Source organism: Bombina bombina, chromosome 7 (genome assembly GCF_027579735.1).
Source record: "Bombina bombina isolate aBomBom1 chromosome 7, aBomBom1.pri, whole genome shotgun sequence".
NCBI classification, from domain to species: Eukaryota; Metazoa; Chordata; class Amphibia; order Anura; family Bombinatoridae; genus Bombina; species Bombina bombina.
In genome coordinates, this window is record NC_069505.1 from 407,632,576 (window position 1) to 407,654,836 (window position 22,261).

Genomic DNA, 22,261 nt, shown 5'->3' on the forward strand with positions numbered 1-22,261 from the left:
AAGAAGGAAAAAGGCAAGGAGAAGGAATAACAGTAAAAGAGAGAAGAAATGGCAACTAAAAAATCTACAAAATAGACAAAGCAAACAAAAACAATAAATCCCCAAGCGTAAAGGATAACCCTTTTTTCCATAATTTGAGCCTAGAACAGCATATAAGCCCCAAAATATTGAGAAAACAGCAAAAGAAAACTTGATAAACATGGATATACAATTATCAACAGAGGAAATCAGGAAATTAGCAACAAAAGAAGATATTACCTCTATAAAAGATTGTATCATGGCAGAACTCCGTGAAATCAAAAGAGAAATAAATGAAATGGGACAGAGGGTTAACTCCCTAGAAACCCAGCAGGAGGAAATAGAACAAGAAATGACACAAGTAAAACAAAGTCATACAGGTACAAGCACAACAAATAAAGAGTTGCAAGATAAACTAACGGATCTGGAAGATAGGTCCAGGAGGGGGAATTTAAGGATAAAAGGTATATCAGAAGAAGTTAAACCTGAGGACCTAAAAGTGTACGTACAAAAGATTATGGTCAGTCTGATACCAGATACCCAGGAAGAGGCCATAAAAATAGAAAGAATACACAGACTGCCAACCCAAGCTATCCCGGGCAGAACCAGAGATGTTATACTAAATTTACAAGACTACACATTAAAAGAACAAATATTAAGAAGAGCTAAAAGAGAACATACATTTAAATACCAGCAATCGGATATTCAAATATTTGCAGATCTAAGTATGGCTACAATGAAAAAAAGGAGAGATATCAGATTCCTGACTAGAAGTCTCCAAGAGAAAGGGCTAAGGTACAAATGGACGTATCCATTCGGTTAATAATCTTCCATAATGGAATACCATACACTATAAAAGAAAGGAGGATATTCACCAGATTAAAACTAAGCTACAACTGGACATTGAAATACCCACAGATTTTGAAAAAGATGAATTCGTTGAGATGGGCCAAAGAATATCAGTAAAAGGGAACACTCAAAAACATAGCTGGGAAGAAGTTAAGAGGAAGAAAAAAGAATGGACAGCTAAATTAACCAACCAAAAAGGAGGAGAAGAAGAGAGAGTGAGAAAGAAAAAAGGAAGAAGGGATAAGGACTTATGTATAAGGAATAAGAGAGATGCTCCTGAGAAAGTTAAAGGGACAATGCACAAAAGACATGGGGCTGTTAAAAAAAAAAAAAAAAAAAAAAAAAAAAAAAATCCACTCTTGTGTGGATGCACACTTGTTTTATGGGGTGAAAAAATATATAGAAAAAATCTGAAGTGATTACTTGTAGTGTGGGGTGGGGTGTAGAGACAACCCCTCTGGTGTTTTTAAAAAAAAAAAAAAAAATTCTTTAAGTGTGGGGTGGGGTGTAGGAACAACCCCTCTGGTGTTAAAAAAAAAAAAAAAAAAAAAAAAAAAAATTTAACACCAGAGGGGTTGTTCCTACACCCCACCCCACACTTAAAGAATTTTTTTTTTTTTTTTTTTTTTTTTTTTTTTTTTTTTTTTAAAAACACCAGAGGGGTTGTCTCTACACCCCACCCACACTACAAGTAATCACTTCAGATTTTTTCTATATATTTTTTCACCCCATAAAAACAAGTGTGCATCCACACAAGAGTGGATTTTTTTTTTTTTTTTTTTTTTTTTTTTTTTTTCCCATAATGGGCTAAACACAAGAGGGCTGCCTTCACACCCCATACCACTTTTAAAGGAAAATTCTTCTTTTTTTTTTTTTTTTCTCTTCTTTTCCCTAAGGGCTAAACACCAGAGGGTCGTCACCACACAAGATTGAAATATACACCCTAGAGATTGATATCATACCCTGTTACCAATTTGTTTTTCTTACCCCCCCACTTCTCACTCCCTTCACGAGGAATCACTTTAGAATGCGATATTAACCACTTTTTTTTTTTTTTTTTTTTTTTTCTCTCTCCCCACCCGATTAGTCCCTGTTTAGGGTCTTAGCACACCTCACATGACAAGGAAAGGCAGGCATAAGGTCTTTCATCTGTTTGTTTTCTTTTTTCTTCACCCCCACACCCCCCTTTTTTTTTTTTTTTTTTTTTTTTGGGCTAAACACTAGAGGGGATGTCCGCACTCCCCACACCACACTTATGAATACAGACAAGGAAAGTATTCCTTAGAGATTTGCACATGGTTTTTTTATCTGGTTTTTTTTTTTTTTTTTTTTCCCCCTCACACCCTCCACAAGTAATCACCTCAGATTTTTTCTATATATTTTTCACCCCACAAAACAAGTGTGCAACCACACAAGAGTGGATTTTTTTTTTTTTTTTTTTTTTTTTCTTCTTACAGATGGCATCCTGTTTTTTCCCAGGAAATTCCGACAGGGGAGAAGTTCTACCCCCTAGTTCAATTTTTAAATGTTTTTTCGTTTTATGTATGTAAATAAAAAATTTAAATATTATAAGATACACTCAGAGAAAGGTTCTACTAGCCACACAATGATAAAAGAAAGGAAAGTAATACCTAAGGAGACTCTTGTGGGGAGCCGTTAAAAACAATGAAAGATATACAGATTATTACAATTAATGCCAAAGGGCTAAAGACTCCCCAGAAGAGATCCATGGCTCTGAGGGAGATGGAGAAATTAAAGGGTGATATTTTATTATTTCAGGAGACCCATTTCAGTAGGGATAGGGAACCAAAATTCATAAATGATAAGTATAATGTTTGCTATATGGCCTCAGACAGGGGCAGGAGGAACGGGTATGTATCGCACTCCATAAAAATTTGAACTTTCAGCTAAAAGAGAAGGTAAAAGATAAGGAAGGGAGATATTTGGGAGTCAAGGGGTATATCCAAGGTGAATTAATGACAATTTTTAACATATACGGCCCTAATACAAAACAAGATAGTTTTTTTAAAAAACTGATTAATATAGTACTGGATTTCCAAGAAGGGATATTGTTTTTTGGAGGAGACTTTAATATTACGTTAGATCCAAATCTGGATAATTCCAAGAAAAAGTCTAGTACCCCAAATATATCACAAAGCAAGTAAATAATAGTCTAGAACAAATAGCAATATATGATGTATGGAGGCTGTTATATCCGACCCAAAGAGATTATACGTTCTTCTCGAACCCACACCTTTCTTATTCTAGATTGGACTATCTCTGTACAAACATAAAAGGGCTAATTTGTATACAGGAAACTCAGATTCTTCCAAGGACGTGGTCAGACCAGGCTCCAGTAAGCTTAAAAATAAAATGGGGACACCAGGAAGAAAAACAGTATAAATGGAGATTGGATGATGCCACGATTAAGAAACAGGAAGATAGGGAAAATATAGCCGGAAAAATTGAAGAATTCTTCCAACTTAATGATGTGGAAGAAATAGAGGCAACAATCCTCTGGGAAGCACATAAATGTGTTTTAAGGGGAGAGCTAATCAACCTAAGGAGCATACAGAAAAAGGTTAGGGAGGAATTCTTTAGAGAGACAATGAGAAAAATTCAGGCCTTGGAGAAAAGACATAAGCAAACCCAGAAAACAGAAAAATAGAAGAAGACCTAGAGAGGGAAAGGAGGAATATACGGGAGTACTGGTCAAGTATTAATAAGAAGAAAGCTTTATGGTTGAAACGTAAATTTTATACGGAGGGTGATAAAATGGGAGACTCCTAGCGAGAGCTATAAAGAAAAAACAAATAAAAATAGTATATATAAATTGATAAAGGAGGGATAAAAGCTACTGTAAGAATCAACAAGAAATGGCCCAACAATTTAATAAATTCTATAATAAGTTATATAATCTAGAGACCTACCCCAGAGAGGAATCAACTTGGTCTAAGTATTTTAGGGAGTTAATATAACCCAGGTTTCGGAGCAAGAAAACCAAAAACTAGATGAACCAATTCAAATACAGGAAATCCAAGACGCTATTGAGAGCTTACAAATGGCAAAGCTCCAGGCCCAGACGGGTATACGGCCAATACTACAAAAATTACAAAGACATCTTGGCACCCTTTTTGAAGGAGGTGTACGATTCAATAGATAAGGGAAAAAATTTCTCTAAAGAAATGCAGGAAGCAAGAATCATAGTGATCCCCAAACCAGAGAGAAACAAAGAGGAAGTGAAAAATTATAGACCAATTTCACTGTTAAACCTTGATTTAAAAATATATGCTAAAATCATAGCCAACAGATTAAAGGTAATATTAGAACGAATCGTGCACCCGGATCAGGTAGGATTTGTCCAGAATAGGGAAGCAAGGGACAATATAATAAAAAATATCCACCTCTTAGAATATGCCCAAAGAGAAAAGATAGCATCATCATTTATTTCGGTCGATGCTGAAAAAGCTTTCGACCGAATTAGTTGGTCATTTTTAGAAAGCACCCTCAAGAGATTTAACATTAGCCCAGTATGCATTAAAAGAATAATGGCATTATACACAGAGCCAACAGCTAGGATTATGGTAAATGGCGAATTATCAAATACATTTAGCATACATAATGGAACCAGACAAGGGTGTCCCTTATCACCAACCTTATTTATTTTATCAATAGAAATATTGGCACACATTAGACAAAATGAGAGAATCAGAGGCATTAAAGTCAGAGAGAGCGAATACAAAGTCTCATTGTTTGCAGACGATATCCTCCTGTCCCTGTCGGATCCAGCCAAGTCCATCAAAGAATTATTGGAAGAATTTAAGGTATTGGAACATTGTCAAATTTTTTGGTTAATATAAATAAATCTGAAATAATGAATGTTAAGAAGCAAGAAATAATGATGACAACACACCCATTTAAAGAGGTTGAAGCATTAAAATACTTAGGGGTTTATCTGACAAAAAGCGCAGGAAAATTATATGCATTGAACTATGTTAACCTCAAGAATACTATAACAAAGGACCTTCTATCCTGGTAACCTAAAAGGATTTCATGGCTAGGGAGAATTAATATTATACAAATGAATGTCCTACCTAGATTTTTTGTATGTTTTACAAGCTTTGCCCATTCCTATAGTAAGTAATTATATAGAAGATCTACAAAAAACAATAATTATGTATGGGGAAAAATACATCCTAGAATAAGTAAAGAGACAATGTATATGAAAAGAAAAGAGGGTGGGATGGGACTACCAAATCTAGCCAAATATAGATTGGCTACATTTTTACAAAGAGTTATAGAATGGCATACAAAAAAGGAAGTGAAAATATGGGTACAGCTGGAGGGAGAACTAATTGGTAGGAAAAGAATATGTAATCAATGCTGGAAAATCCAAAGGACAGATCTCCAGAGATAGAGAATTATAGTATTATTAAGGGAAACAGTTAAGATCTGGGACAAGATAAATAGGAAAAAAGGTAACATTTCATCTATACCTTCCCCCTCATAGATTTAGTGGAGAATAAAAAGTTTTTGGAGGGAAGCTTTAAAGGGGATAAGGAGGATAATAATTATAGAATAATAAATCTAATAGATAATAGGAAGCTAAGGCCTCAGGAGGAATTACAAGAGAAGGGACTAAGAGGAGTAACAGATTGGTTCATATATACACAGGTTAACCATTATATAATGACAAATAAAGATAAGGATAAGTTATTAAGACCATTAACAAGAATGGAGAATTTGTGTAATATGAGTGGAAACCTAAACATACCCTCTCTAAGGCTTACAGATTATTACAAGAGGAGGGGGAAGGGACACTGGCTTGTTTTAAAAAGTGGCAAATAGAATTAGAACAGGACATAGACTTAAAAGTCTGGAAAAATATATGCCAACAGACGGCAAAATCCTCGATATCAGCAAGAATGCTGGAACAAAATCTAAAGATACTAACAAGATGGTATCTCACACCAGTTAGAATCAAAAAATTTTTTCCATATACACAAGAGAGTTGCTGGAGAAGGTGTGGGAATAAGGGCTCCTTATCCCATATAATGTGGTCCTGCCCACACATAAAGGTTTTTTGGAAAAGTATATTTCAAACTGTTGATATACGAGAGGATAGGACCAATTTGAATAACTTTCTTACGGCCATCTTAAATAATCCAAACCCTAAATGGGAAAAACCAAGAGCATATTTATATCAAATTATGCTTAATAGTGCAAAGAACTTAATACTTAAAAAATGGAAAACGGTAATAGTGCCCACAAGGGAAGAATGGATTAACAAAGTGAACGATAACCTAATGAGCGAAGAATATTTCTATATGATAAATAATAGACAAGAAATATCCTTAGAAGCTAAGATAATATGGGAAAAGATAACAAGGGAATCTCCATCTCCCCAAAGCAATATAAGCGGATAAAGGGCTATAGAAAGAGTGAAAAGTAATAAAAGATAGAACCTAGTTAAGCACACAAAGAATAACGTAGTGTTTTCTTATTGTGTTAGTAATGTCTTGTAACATGTGTAATGTTTTGTTATGTGTTATGTATTTTGTTAATAAAAAAAAAAAAAAAAAAAAAAAAAAAAAAAAAAAAAAGGATATAGAATGCATAAAATTATGCTCAGGTGCTGGTAGTGAGCCTCATTGGAGTCACTGCTTTCTCAGTGCTCAGCACTGCAAGCTGGAAAATTGCTAGACAAGAAACAAAACAAAAAAAACACAGACAGAACAGAATAGCGCAGACTCCTCTGAGTGTAGTATTTAAAAACACTTCATGGTAATTTATTACTGCACACAAATTCAAACTCGCACTAAACAACCTCAAACATGTGAGGGATGTTAAAACACATCCGGAAACACCATTAGGTTCCACAGCAAATCAAGACACTGATGTCCAAAAAAATACCTCTCCCTCAGTAAGGATAAGTTGTCCCTGTTGTTAAGGGTGGCAGGTGAAGTAGGGAGATCACTCCAAAACGCGTAAGGCACGCCTACCGTCTATGCCACACGCAGCTGTTTGGATCCACAAGCCAGCTACTGTTTGGATCGAGCTGCTTAGTGTGGCGGTTTCGTTTTACATCGGATACTTACATTGGGACTTATGGAACCTCTTGACCCAGAGAAGACGTTTTCACCCGCCACCCTTAACGGGGACAACTTATCCTTACTGAGGGAGAGGTATCTTTTTGGACATCAGTGTCTTGATTTGCTGTGGAACCTAATGGTGTTTCTGGATGCGTTTTAACATCCCTCACATGTTTGAGGTTGTTTAGTGCGAGTTTGAATTTGTGTGCGGTAATAAATTACCATGAAGTGTTTTTAAATACTACACTCAGAGGAGTCTGTGCTGTTCTGTCTTTTTTGTCTGTTTTAACTAAGTCCTTAAAAAATATGGTTATTGTACAAAACAGCAATTAGTGCAGAAATAAGGTAAAAACAAACAAAACTGCAGAATCTGCTTGTCACAGTGCAGAATTACCATTTCATTTTTAAAAACAATTTACATTTTTGCACAAAATTTTTAAATTAGATTTCTTCCCGCTGCTGTATTACAAGTGCATAATCTGGGCTAATCCTGCACCATATACGTAAGGTATAATGAAAGATGCACCAGTTTATTTATTGTACGCTTTCACACTGCTTTTCGTGTAAGTTGCTAGAACACGTGGTGTTTGCAGCATAACCTCTCTGCTCCCTTACTACACTGCTAGCCTTGTTTACCTTTCCCCTTGAGAACCTGCAATAAAACGATTATGTTTATTGGGACAGTTTCCAGATCGCTCACACGACACAGTGACACTTGTACCTGCATTTGTTTGTAGACACTGGCACGGCACATGTAAACTGTCTGTACTGCCTCTATAATGACACTAAAGAATAACTGTCCCATGGACTTTTATATCATCAACCATAACAGAAAGGTGGATACTGAATGAGGAAACCTTTGACCTGTAATATTATCTATAAACAGCTTCCGTTTCCTACCAGCTTCTGGGTAAATTTTACAGGATAATATAAGCTTATAAAAAGGTAGTTACTTATGCTCTTAACAAAACCTAATTCAGGATTAATGTCTAAATTTATACACACTGAAAACCTGGGAGTTATATATTCAGTGAATAGTTATATATTCAGTATAGATGCCCTGATCTCTGATACCAATAGTAATAGAAAGCATTTTGAATACATCTTTATTTAAAAGGTGCTTAAAATAGCAAACCCCAATACACGTTATGTCCCATTTACTTTCTGCAACCAACAGAGTAACTTGTGAACTCATTAAAGGAAAGTAAATAAAAGGTAATGAAACATCCTATGCAAATCATAACATCTCATCCTGTGTGACATGTAAATACGTGTATTCATGGCAAACAATTTCTCTGGAATATATATATATATATACATATATATATACATATATATATATATACATATATATATATATACATATATATATATATACATATATATATATATATACATATATATATACATACATACATATATATACATATATATATACATACATACATATATACATACATACATATATACATACATACATATATACATACATACATACATATATATATATATATATATATATATATATATATATATATATATATATACACACACACACACATATATATATACATATATATACATATATATATATATATATATATATATATATATATATATATATATATATATATATATATATATATATATATATATATATATACACACACACACACACACACATATATATACATATATATATATATATATATACACACATACACACACACACACACACACACACACACACACGTCCCCCACACTGCATGGTTTATTTATTTAAATTTTAAAACAAGCTGCTCCAGCCAATACCAGCAGCCTCAGCCAAACAGGAGTTGTGCATAGCATTCCCTGCACGTTTATTGCTAGGAAGGTAAATGTGTCAATACTTTAGTAAACACGGCATATGGCTGTTCATACCACAATGCGGCTAAGCACCGTGGCTGTGTGACATTCTCATTACCTTTAGGTGCTGATACATGCAGAAGCGACAAACCTTCTTCTTTATCTCTTTTGTAATGTGGGCAGAGGACGGAATAAAACCACATTTTGGCTGAAGAAAAATAAAAAAAAATGAGAAAGAGGGAAAAATAAAACCAGAACATCTGTGCCTAAGATACAAGACATAGATAATATATAATGCTATACTACTGCACATACGTAGGGACACACAGAGCAGAATACATTTTAACTAGCAGACAGCATTAGAGACAGATGTATTACAGCCGGGATACACTATGGGCTGACAGCTGGCGCCGATACTCAGAGATGCCCGTGATCTGCTCCCCTCCTCGCTCTGTAAGACCCGCCTCTAGCTCTCAGCGCATACAGTGCTCACTAACACACATGGCTCAGGGACACATACATTCTATATTTAAGGGACACAAAATCAAACATTTTTCTTTCATAATTCAGATAGAGTCATTTTAAGCAACTTTATCATTTACGCCTATTATCAATTTTTCTTCGTTCTCTTGGTATCTTTACTTGAAAAAGCAGGAATATAAACTTGGGAGTTGGCCCATCCTTGGATCAAATGTAGTGATGAGCGATATTTTTCCACCCCTTATTTATCGAATCTATGAAACAGCCGGTTGTTTACAAACGTAGTTGCTCCAAAACGAATTTAGATGGGCACTAATGTGAATGGTTTCACAGCTGCGTTTCCATTATTAGAAATACTAGCTTTAGTTTTTGTTCTCTCACGTTTACGGCTGTGTATTCACGCCGAGAATACAGTCCTGCCAGCGGCAACAATTAGTCTGACATAGTGCCTCAATAACTGTTAAAGGGGCATGAAACCCAACATTTCTCTTTTTCAGGATTCAAATAGAACGTGTGGTTTTAAACTGCTTTCCAATTTACTTGTATTCACTAATTTGCTTCATTCTCTTGGTATCATTTTTTAAAAGGAGCAGCTATACACTACTGGGAGCTATATGAAGACATCTGGTGAACCAATGGAGAGAGGCATTTTTGTGCAGCCACCAATCAGCAGCTAGTTCCAGTAATGCATTCCTGCTCCTGAGCCTGCCTAGATATGCTTTTCAACTGAGGATAAGGAGAGAATTAAGCAATTTAGATAAAAGAAGCAAAGTAAAAAGTTGTTTAAAATCACATGCTCTGTCTAAATAATGAAAGAAAAATGTTGGGTCCCTTTAAGCATCTCCCAGTCTTTTCTAAAGAGCATTTTCCTTCTTAAAGGGACAGTCTACACCAGAATTTTTATTGTTTTAAAAGATAGATGATAATTCCTTTATTATCAATTCCCCAGTTTTGCATAACCAACAGTGTTATATTAATATACTTTTAACCTCTGATTATCTTGTATCTAAGCCTCTGCAAACTGCCCCTTTATTTCAGTTCTTTTGACAGACTTGCAGTTTAGCCAATCACTGCCTGCTCCGAGAAAACTTCACGTGCACAGTGTTATCTATATGAAAAACATGAACTAACACCCTCTAGTGGTGAAAAACTATTAAAATGAGTTCTGAAAAGAGGTGGCATTCAAGGTCTAAGAAATTAGCATATGAACCTCCTAGGTTAAGCTTTCAACTAAGAATACCAAGAGAACAAAGCAAAATTGGTGATAAAAGTAAAATTGGAAAATTGTTTAAAATGACATGCCCTAGTTTATTTTGGCCTAGACTGTCCCTTTAATTAAAAAAAAAAAATATACTGCACAATTATTAATTATTATTGTCCTTTAGGCAGGTCCCCCACACTGCATGGTTTATTTATTTAAATTTTAAAACAAGCTGCTGTTCCAGCCAATACCAGCAGCCTCAGCCAAACAGGAGTTGCGCATTCCCTGCACGTTTATTGCTAGGAAGGTAAATGTGTTAGTATTGCAAGAACCATCATCGTTACTTCTGCATTGCCTATGGGAAATGTCATCTTTGAGACAATAATTTGTTGTCCCACATATTTGTAGGTCATAAGCATTTTTAAATGAGACGTTTTGTGCGCTGATTGGAACACACTTCCGTGTCATCGGTTCATGTCATTATCCCGTCACTGTGGCACAATGTAAAAAAACATAATTTATGCTTACCTGATAAATTCCTTTCTTCTGTAGTGTGATCAGTCCACGGGTCATCATTACTTCTGGGATATTACTCCTCCCCAACAGGAAGTGCAAGAGGATTCACCCAGCAGAGCTGCATATAGCTCCTCCCCTCTACATCACTCCCAGTCATTCGACCAAGGACCAACGAGAAAGGAAAAGCCAAGGGTGAAGTGGTGACTGGAGTATAAATTAAAAAAATATTTACCTGCCTTAAAAACAGGGCGGGCCGTGAACTGATCACACTACAGAAGAAAGGAATTTATCAGGTAAGCATAAATTATGTTTTCTTCTGTTAAGTGTGATCAGTCCACGGGTCATCATTACTTCTGGGATACCAATACCAAAGCAAAAGTACACGGATGACGGGAGGGATAGGCAGGCTCTTTATACAGAAGGAACCACTGCCTGAAGAACCTTTCTCCCAAAAATAGCCTCCGATGAAGCAAAAGTGTCAAATTTGTAAAATTTGGAAAAAGTATGAAGCGAAGACCAAGTTGCAGCCTTGCAAATCTGTTCAACAGAGGCCTCATTCTTGAAGGCCCAAGTGGAAGCCACAGCTCTAGTAGAATGAGCTGTAATTCTTTCAGGAGGCTGCTGTCCAGCAGTCTCATAAGCTAAACGAATTATGCTACGAAGCCAAAAAGAAAGAGAGGTAGCGGAAGCTTTTTGACCTCTCCTCTGCCCAGAGTAAATGACAAACAGAGAAGACGTTTGTCGAAATTCCTTAGTTGCCTGTAAGTAAAATTTTAGAGCACGGACTACATCCAGGTTGTGCAGTGGACGTTCCTTCTTTGAAGAAGGATTTGGGCATAAAGAAGGAACAACAATCTCTTGATTGATATTCCTGTTAGTAACTACCTTAGGTAAGAACCCAGGTTTAGTACGCAGGACTACCTTATCCGAATGAAAAATCAAATAAGGAGAATCACAATGTAAGGCTGATAATTCAGAGACTCTTCGAGCCGAGGAAATAGCCATTAAAAATAGAACTTTCCAAGATAACAACTTTATATCAATGGAATGAAGGGGTTCAAACGGAACGCCCTGTAAAACATTAAGAACAAGGTTTAAACTCCATGGTGGAGCAACAGTTTTAAACACAGGCTTAATCCTGGCCAAAGCCTGACAAAAAGCCTGGACGTCAGGAACTTCTGACAGACGTTTGTGTAACAGAATGGACAGAGCTGAGATCTGTCCCTTTAATGAACTAGCAGATAAACCCTTTTCTAAACCTTCTTGTAGAAAAGACAATATCCTAGGAATCCTAACCTTACTCCAAGAGTAACCTTTGGATTCACACCAATATAGGTATTTACGCCATATCTTATGGTAAATCTTTCTGGTAACAGGTTTCCTAGCCTGTATTAAGGTATCAATAACTGACTCAGAAAACCCACGTCTTGATAAAATCAAGCGTTCAATTTCCAAGCAGTCAGCTTCAGAGAAGTTAGATTTTGATGTTTGAAGGGACCCTGTATCAGAAGGTCCTGTTTCAGAGGTAGAGACCAAGGTGGACAGGATGACATGTCCACCAGGTCTGCATACCAAGTCCTGCGTGGCCACGCAGGTGCTATTAGAATCACTGATGCTCTCTCTTGTTTGATTCTGGCAATCAATCGAGGAAGCAACGGGAAGGGTGGAAACACGTAAGCCATCCTGAAGTCCCAAGGTGCTGTCAGAGCATCTATCAGGACTGCTCCTGGATCCCTGGATCTGGACCCGTAACGAGGAAGCTTGGCGTTCTGTCGAGACGCCATGAGATCTATCTCTGGTTTGCCCCAACGTCGAAGTATTTGGGCAAAGACCTCCGGATGAAGTTCCCACTCCCCCGGATGAAAAAAGTCTGACGACTTAAGAAATCCGCCTCCCAGTTCTCCACTCCCGGGATGTGGATTGCTGACAGGTGGCAAGAGTGAGACTCTGCCCAGCGAATTATCTTTGATACTTCCATCATAGCTAGGGAGCTTCTTGTCCCTCCCTGATGGTTGATGTAAGCTACAGTCGTGATGTTGTCCGACTGAAACCTGATGAACCCCCGAGTTGTCAACTGGGGCCAAGCCAGGAGGGCATTGAGAACTGCTCTCAATTCCAGAATGTTTATTGGCAGGAGACTCTCCTCCTGACTCCATTGTCCCTGAGCCTTCAGAAAATTCCAGACGGCACCCCAACCTAGAAGGCTGGCGTCTGTTGTTACAATTGTCCAGTCTGGTCTGCTGAATGGCATCCCCCTGGACAGATGTGGCCGAGAAAGCCACCATAGAAGAGAATTTCTGGTCTCTTGATCCAGATTCAGAGAAGGGGATAAGTCTGAGTAATCCCCATTCCACTGACTTAGCATGCACAGTTGCAGTGGTCTGAGGTGTAAGCGTGCAAAGGGTACTATGTCCATTGCCGCTACCATTAAGCCGATTACCTCCATGCATTGAGCCACTGACGGGTGTTGAATGGAATGAAGGGTGCGGCAAGCACTTTGAAGTCTTGATAGCCTGTCCTCTGTCAGGTAAATCTTCATTTCTACAGAATCTATAAGAGTCCCCAGGAAGGGAACTCTTGTGAGTGGAACGAGTGAACTTTTCTTTTCGTTCACCTTCCATCCATGTGACCTTAGAAATGCCAGCACTAACTCTGTATGAGACTTGGCAGTTTGAAAGCTTGAAGCTTGTATCAGAATGTCGTCTAGGTATGGAGCTACCGAGATTCCCCGCGGTCTTAGTACCGCCAGAAGAGCACCCAGAACCTTTGTGAAGATTCTTGGAGCTGTAGCCAATCCGAATGGAAGAGCCACAAACTGGTAATGCCTGTCTAGGAAGGCAAACCTTAGGTACCGATAATGATCTTTGTGAATCGGTATGTGAAGGTAAGCATCTTTTAAATCTACAGTGGTCATGTACTGACCCTCTTGGATCATAGGTAAAATTGTCCGAATAGTCTCCATCTTGAACGATGGAACTCTTAGGAATTTGTTTAGGATCTTTAAGTCCAGGATTGGTCTGAAAGTTCCCTCTTTTTTGGGAACCACAAACAGATTTGAGTAAAACCCCTGTCCCTGTTCCGATCGTGGAACTGGATGGATTACTCCCATTAACAAGAGCTCTTGTACGCAGCGTAGAAACGCCTCTTTCTTTGTCTGGATTGTTGACAATCTTGACAGATGAAATCTCTCTCTTGGAGGAGAGTATTTGAAGTCCAGAAGGTATCCCTGAAATATTATCTCTAGCGCCCAGGGATCCTGAACATCTCTTGCCCAAGCCTGGGCGAAGAGAGAAAGTCTGCCCCCCACTAGATCCGATCCCGGATCGGGGGCCCTCAATTCATGCTGTTTTAGGGGCAGCAGCAGGTTTCCTAGTCTGCTTGCCCTTGTTCCAGGACTGGTTAGGTTTCCAGCCTTGTCTGTAGCGAGCAACAGCTCCTTCCTGTTTTGGTGCAGAGGAAGTTGATGCTGCTCCTGCTTTGAAATTACGAAAGGAACGAAAATTAGACTGTCTAGTCTTGGCTTTGGCTTTGTCCTGAGGCAGGGCATGGCCTTTACCTCCTGTAATGTCAGCGATAATCTCTTTCAACCCGGGCCCGAATAAGGTCTGCCCTTTGAAAGGTATATTAAGCAATTTAGACTTAGAAGTAACATCAGCTGACCAGGATTTTAGCCACAGCGCCCTGCGTGCCTGAATGGCGAATCCTGAATTCTTCGCCGTAAGTTTAGTAAGATGTACTACGGCCTCCGAAATGAATGAATTAGCTAGTTTAAGGACTCTAAGCCTGTCCGTAATGTCATCCAGAGTAGCTGAACCAATGTTCTCTTCCAGAGACTCAATCCAGAATGCCGCTGCAGCCGTGATCGGCGCAATGCATGCAAGGGGTTGCAATATAAAACCTTGTTGAACAAACATTTTCTTAAGGTAACCCTCTAATTTTTTATCGATTGGATCTGAAAAAGCACAGCTATCCTCCACCGGGATAGTGGTACGCTTAGCTAAGGTAGAAACTGCTCCCTCCACCTTAGGGACCGTTTGCCATAAGTCCCTTGTGGTGGCGTCTATTGGAAACATTTTTCTAAATATCGGAGGGGGTGAGAACGGCACACCGGGTCTATCCCACTCCTTAGTAACAATTTCAGTAAGTCTCTTAGGTATAGGAAAAACCTCAGTACTCGTCGGTACCGCAAAATATTTATCCAACCTACACATTTTCTCTGGTATTGCAACTGTGTTACAATCATTCAGAGCCGCTAACACCTCCCCTAGTAATACACGGAGGTTTTCCAGTTTAAATTTAAAATTTGAAATATCTGAATCCAGTCTGTTTGGATCAGAACCGTCACCCACAGAATGAAGTTCTCCGTCCTCATGTTCTGCCACCTGTGACGCAGTGTCTGACATGGCCCTAATATTATCAGCGCACTCTGTTCTCACCCCAGAGTGATCACGCTTACCTCTTAGTTCTGGTAATTTAGCCAAAACCTCAGTCATAACAGTAGCCATATCCTGTAATGTGATTTGTAATGGCCGCCCAGATGTACTCGGCGCTACAATATCACGCACCTCCCTCTGAGCGGGAGATGTAGGTACTGACACGTGAGGCGAGTTAGTCGGCATAACTCTCCCCTCGTTGTTTGGTGAAATTTGTTCAATTTGTACAGATTGACTTTTATTTAAAGTAGCATCAATACAGTTAGTACATAAATTTCTATTGGGCTCCACTTTGGCATTGCAACAAATGACACAGGTATCATCCTCTGAATCAGACATGTTTAACACACTAGCAAATAAACTTGTAACTTGGAAATACAATTCAATTAGAATAATATTAAAACGTACTGTGCCTTTAAGAAGCACAGAAGATCTATGACAGTTGAAAATTAATAAATTGAAACAGTTATAGCCTCAATCCTTGTAAATAACACAACTTTAGCAAAGGTTTAATCCCATTAGCAAAGATAACAAATTCTGAAAGCAGGAAACAAATTACAGAATAAACGTTTTTTATCTCAGTCAAACTATAATTCTCACAGCTCTGCTGAGAGAAATTACCTCCCTCAAAATAAGTTTTGAAGACCCCTGAGCTCTGTAGAGATGAACCGGATCATGCAGGGAATACAATGAGTTGCTGACTGAAATATTTGATGCGTAGTAAAAGCGCCAAAAAACGGCCCCTCCCCCTCACACACAGCAGTGAGGGAGAACAGAAACTGTCAGAAAACAGATTAAGCAACTGCCAAGTGGAAAAATAGTGCCCAAACATTTATTCACTCAGTACCTCAGTAAATGAAAACGATTTTACATTCCAGCAAAAACGTTAAACATAATCTCTAGTTATTAAACAGCTTTATGTATTTCTTACAGTGTAATTCTAGAGAAGTACCATTCCCCAGAATACTGAAGTGTAAAGTATACATACATGACATTATATCGGTATGGCAGGATTTTCTCATCAATTCCATTGTCAGAAAATAAAAACTGCTACATACCTCTATGCAGATTCATCTGCCCGCTGTCCCCTGATCTGAAGTTTACCTCTCCTCAGATGGCCGAGAAACAGCAATATGATCTTAACTACTCCGGCTAAAATCATAACAAAAACTCTGGTAGATTCTTCTTCAAACTCTGCCAGAGAGATAACACACTCCGGTGCTATTTTAAAATAACAAACTTTTGATTGAAGATATAAAACTAAGTATAATCACCATAGTCCTCTCACACATCCTATCTAGTCGTTGGGTGCAAGAGAATGACTGGGAGTGACGTAGAGGGGAGGAGCTATATGCAGCTCTGCTGGGTGAATCCTCTTGCACTTCCTGTTGGGGAGGAGTAATATCCCAGAAGTAATGATGACCCGTGGACTGATCACACTTAACAGAAGAAAGTGATAATACCCTTCGCTCTATCCCCACATATAGGTCTGTCTAGAGTTTCCTGTGTGTGAGTTGGTGCTTTAGCCTCATCTGAATATGACGGACACTAGTCTTGGCCTGTACCTCTGAGCATCCACTTGTGTCCTGATTGTAATTGCTAACTGTGCTAGAATTTCTAATATGCTTTTTAGACCTTCAATCTGCATGACTACCTTCTGCTGCCTAACCTCATCTCTTAAACCGGCCTTTGCTTAGTGATTAGGACTGTTCTCCTGGTAGCTGTTCTTTTACCTGACACGGACCTGCAACTGATGTCCTACTGGGTTGTTTTGTTGTTGTTTCCACCACAACCCTTCCAGACTGACCTCTGCAGTAATTAACTAATCAGATATCTCCCCCACCACCACAGGCAGTGCCCAGACAAGTGTACGCTTGTGATAGCAAGCTCCCGCCCTGATTTCCTGATTTGTATTAAAAATAAAAAAAACTGCAGCACAGGACTGGTTAGGTACAGATGGGATAATACTAATTAAATACCAATCCGCAGTTTTAATTAAGTAGGAAATCATATTTAGAATTGTGTGAAAGTGATCAATATAGGTTTTTACATAAATACATTGTAGCAGATTTCTCCCACACAAACAGTTTGCACACAATGGATCTGCAATTTCTTGCCTAACACCCCATACAGTTACTACAGCGCTGCATTATTTAATGGTTCTGCTTCTAGAGGGGATAAGAATGTGCAGTATACCGTACACCAGCAGGCAGGGCATGCCTTCATGCTGCCTCACGTCTGTTCACCTTAATTTCTATGCAGAAGATGGGTCTGTGCTCTACAAATGGGAAGGTCTGTAGCCGGGTTAGATTTGGAAGGCACATGGCGTAACCACTGACGTCCATCTCTTTTTCGCACCGTGACTCTGAAACAAAAAGGGACAAAGTAAGTTCCCACTGGCTTCAAATTTCAGAATAAGAAAACAAATAAAACTATAACCGTCTTGTACAGACTAAACTATACAATTATTATATTCCTACCTGAAGCAAAAGTATTTGCACATCCGATATCTTCATGCATCATTACACGATTTTATACAGATAATAAGGGGGGGGGGGGGTACTGCCCCTTCCCTGATAGGGTGGCACAGCTGCTGGAGGTGTGTATATCAATAGACGATGGGCATATCAGCCAGGGAGCATTAGCAGGAGATATGTATATATTATCTCTCAATAAAATAATAATGCTCTAAGACATCCTCAAACTTGGCCCTCCAGAGGTTTCGGAACTACATTTCCCATGAAGCTCAGAGAGCTGATATGCTGGCTGAGCATCATGGGAAATTTAGTTCCAAAACCTCTGGAGGGCCAAGTTTGAGGATGTCTGCTCTAAAAAATTGAGTACAATGCTCCTTTAATCCTTTGTTAATGGATATACCACAATTCTGCACCCTGCTTTGGCAAATTGTAATAAAATCTTTTCAGATCTGGCCACCTCTATCCATGCTATTATTAAGGGGGAAAAAGACAAAGCCGTACTGAGCACGTGCACTTCCTCATTCACTCTGCTGGCGCAAGCTCCTATTCGCACTTATGGTGTGGGTGACCGGGCATCACATTGGCTCATTGTCACTAGTCTTTGTTAGAAACAAATATGCACATACTGGCAGTGAGGAGCCAGGCTCTTCCAAAGACAAGAAATTAAGCAAAAATGAAAGATGCATTATTTTTTTTTAATCCGAGCATTGCAGGATGCTAAGAGGACTTTAAACTGTACAATAAAAATGATGTGCATTGTGTGACAACCACTGGACGAAAGTACGCTATCTGCTATACACGCGGCTATTACAGAAACAGCAGTAATGATAGCAAATCCTCATTTCATCACAAACAAGCCATGTCCTGTAGGCCGACAAATATGGCTTGGTCAGTCATTTGCTTAGATCGGTTAACCTCATCTGTGACACTGCAGAGTTGTTTCCCGTCAGAAAGTTATTTTATTAGATTGAGATCTATCTAGAGATCGAGATCTATCTATCTATCTATCTATCTCTATCTACAGTGGATATAAAAAGTCTACACACTCCTGTTAAAATGTCAGGTTTCTGTGATGTAAAAAAATGACAAAAAAATAATTTCATGACCTATAAACTGTACAACTCAATTGTACAACTCAATTGAAAAACAAACTGAAATCTTTTAGGTGGAGGGAAGTAAAAATAAAAAAATAAAATATGGTTGCATAAGTGTGCACACCCTTAAACTAAGACTTTGTTAAAGCATCTTGATTTTATTACAGCACTCAGTCTTTTTGGGTATGAGTCTATCAGCATGGCACATCTTGACTTGGCAAGATTTGCCCACTCTTCTTTGCAAAAATACTCCAAATCTGTCAGATTGCGAGGGTATCTCCTGTGCACAGCCCTCTTCAGATCACCCCACAGATTTTAAAAACGGATTCAGGTCTGGGCTCTGGCTGGGCCATCCCAAAACTTTAATCTTCTTCTGGTGAAGCCATTCCTTTGTTGATTTGGATGCATGCTTTGTGTCATTGTCATAATGAAAGATGAAGTTCCTCTTCATGTTCAGCTTTCTAGCAGAAGCCTGAAGGTTTTGTGCCAATATTGACTGGTATTTGGAACTGTTCATAATGCCCTCTACCTTGACTAAGACCCCAGTTCAAGCTGTTGATAAACAGCCCCAAAGCATGATGCTGCCACCATGCTTCACTATGTGTATGGTGTTCTTTTGGTGATGTGCAGTGTTTTTGCGTCAAACATATCTTTTGGAAATATGGCCAAAAAGTTAAACCTTGGTTTCATCAGACCATAACACCTTTTCCCACATGCTTTTGGGAGACTTCAGATGTGTTTTTGCAGAATTTAGCCAGGCTTGGATGTTTTTCTTGGTAATAAAAGGCTTCCATCTTGCCACTCTACCCCATAGCCCAGACATATGAAGAATATGTGAGATTGTTGTCACATGCACCATACAGCCAGTACTTGCCAGATATTCCTGCAGCTCCTTTAATGTTGCTGTAGGCCTCTTGGCAGCCTCCCAGAGCAGTTTTCTTCTTGTCTTTTCATCAATTTTGGAGGGACATCCAGTTCTTGGTAATGTCACTGTTGCACCATATTTTCTTCACTTGATGATGACTGTCTTCACTGTGTTCCATGGTATATCTAATGCCTTGGAAATTCTTTTGTACCCTTCTCCTCACTGATACCTTTTATCAAAGAGATCCCTCTGATGCTTTAGAAGCTCTCTGCGGACCATGGCTTTTGCTGTAGGATGCGACTAAAACTTTTTTTTGGGTTAATCAGAGACACTTTAAATGATGTGTACTGACTCCGATTTAACATGATTTTGAATATGATTACTTCATTCTGAACACAGCTACATCTTCATTATTATTTGTTTGTTTACTTACCTCCTCCTAAAATATTTTAGTTTTTCAATTGAATTGCACAGTTTATAGGTCACATTAAAAGTGGAAAAGGTTCTGAATTTATTTATCTTTGTCTCATTTATTTACATCACAGAAACCTGACATTTTAACAGGGGTGTGTAGACTTTTTATATCCACTGTATATATTATATCTCTTCCTTTCAATGTAATTTGTTTAGGGAAATGCTACTTAGATAAATTTAGAGATTATTATTTTAAATTAATAACCTAAATCAGGATTGGCCAACTGGCGGTCCAGGAGCCATGTGCGACCCCCTGCACTAGTTTGTATATCCCCTGGGAAAAAGCAGAACAAATTTATCAGTTTTTTGGTCCTAGAAAAAAGCACAACTAATAATTTGTGTAGCTGCAACTCGAAAGAAAATTTTTGGGGTTTAACAGCCATAGTTATATACAACCCTTAAAGGCTTCTAAAACATTGACCTGAGGCCCCCGTATCTTAGGAATTTGGCCATTAATGATCTAAAATCACATGACCCTTTAAGCACATTAACACTGCAATTATTAACTTTCTAGAAAAGCAGGAAAAGTTATTGCCATACTCGTCCCACAAATAATATTCTTATTAGCAGACTGATAACTTTTAGTGGCCCAATAGATTCATAAACAAACATGTTATATTCCATAAAGTATGAGAAGCTGTTCCCTTCTACAGACAAAAGGCCAGTTTATGGAAATCAGAATGTTGGTTTATGATTATGTAGGTCCATTACAAAAAAAGACATAAAAATAAAGAACATTCTAGTAAAGGGGGCTTAGGTAGCAATGATCAGGTGTTGTGATACATATAAATGCAAGTCCATGAATCAGACTTTGTACGTTTGTGAACTCATCATCCTTAATGAGGGATTGCTCACTGGTTGAATTCAACCACCACCCCACTAATTGGCAGATAGTGACACACCTCAAAGTAATATTTAAACACATTTTAAACCACCCACTTTTCGATGCAACAGATATAACAGCTGACTTTAAGGTCAATCATATTGCACCATTGGGGGGGGGGGGAGAGTAGGTAGGCTATCTTGTGACTAATTCTAGCACAATCATTGGCAAGATACCAAGGCTGCACATACATACTTTGTCATCTGCACAGTCTGTGGTGGTGGGGGGAGATATCTGATTAGTTAATTACTACTGAGCTGGATTTTAATAAGATCAGAACAAGCAGCCTAACTAGACGTCTACAAGAACAATAGGGACTGATCTGCATTATACCGTCTGCCGCAGACACAAATACACCAGCAGCTTTGGCCAGGAGGATTTTTTTCTGTTTGTTTTATGACTCTAGAAAACCAGATAAAAGTTTTATTACGGCAGCAAATGCCCAGAGGATTCTTACCCGGCCTCTCGGACTGGACCTTTAAACACAGACTCTTCAGAAAGTCCAGAGGCAACGTCACCACTTCCTGTAAATAAAACACAGTAAGGAAATAATGCTTATCGGTGTATGTGGCAAACTCAGCTGAGGAGGTCAGATAGTGATTTTACAGGGAAATGTAGTAAAACAGGATTCTCATTCATATCTGCACACTCTGCATGAGGGCACTATGGCACCAGCACAGCAGGGGAGACCTCCGCTCTGTAAAGGGAAGTGGGGTTCTAGAAGGAGAAAGTCTACAAAGTGTTTACAGAAACTGAACTCCCAAAATGCATACTGCTCGATAGACCTCACTAAATAAAGGGAACTAATCTAAAATCTAGCTGCATTAGGTCTTGCATGGGGCATTCAGTACAAAAAAACAAAAACAAAAATAAAGACACCAACTCAGAACATTTCATTTGGCATTACTGACCCTAGAGAACTAGGGGTCACAGTGTAAACCTTTGCACTGACCTTCAAATTAAATTTGATTGTAGAAACAGAATAAGCAATTGTTTAAGAACATTACAAGTAGCAAAACTTCTACATAAAAACA

At 38.4% G+C, this 22,261-nt stretch overlaps 1 protein-coding gene across 1 annotated transcript in view; it reads right to left on the reverse strand.

The window, feature by feature from the left end:
- Positions 1-22,261, reverse strand: part of IPPK (inositol-pentakisphosphate 2-kinase) — a 176,474-nt gene that overhangs the window by 81,474 nt on the left and 72,739 nt on the right. Inside the window, exons 4-6 of the mRNA XM_053721185.1 lie at positions 21,685-21,751; positions 17,681-17,799; positions 8,923-9,012 (exon numbers count right to left, since the gene is read on the reverse strand). Of these exons, the coding sequence (XP_053577160.1) occupies positions 8,923-9,012; positions 17,681-17,799; positions 21,685-21,751 (276 nt within the window). The remainder of the gene's footprint in view (positions 1-8,922; positions 9,013-17,680; positions 17,800-21,684; positions 21,752-22,261) is intronic.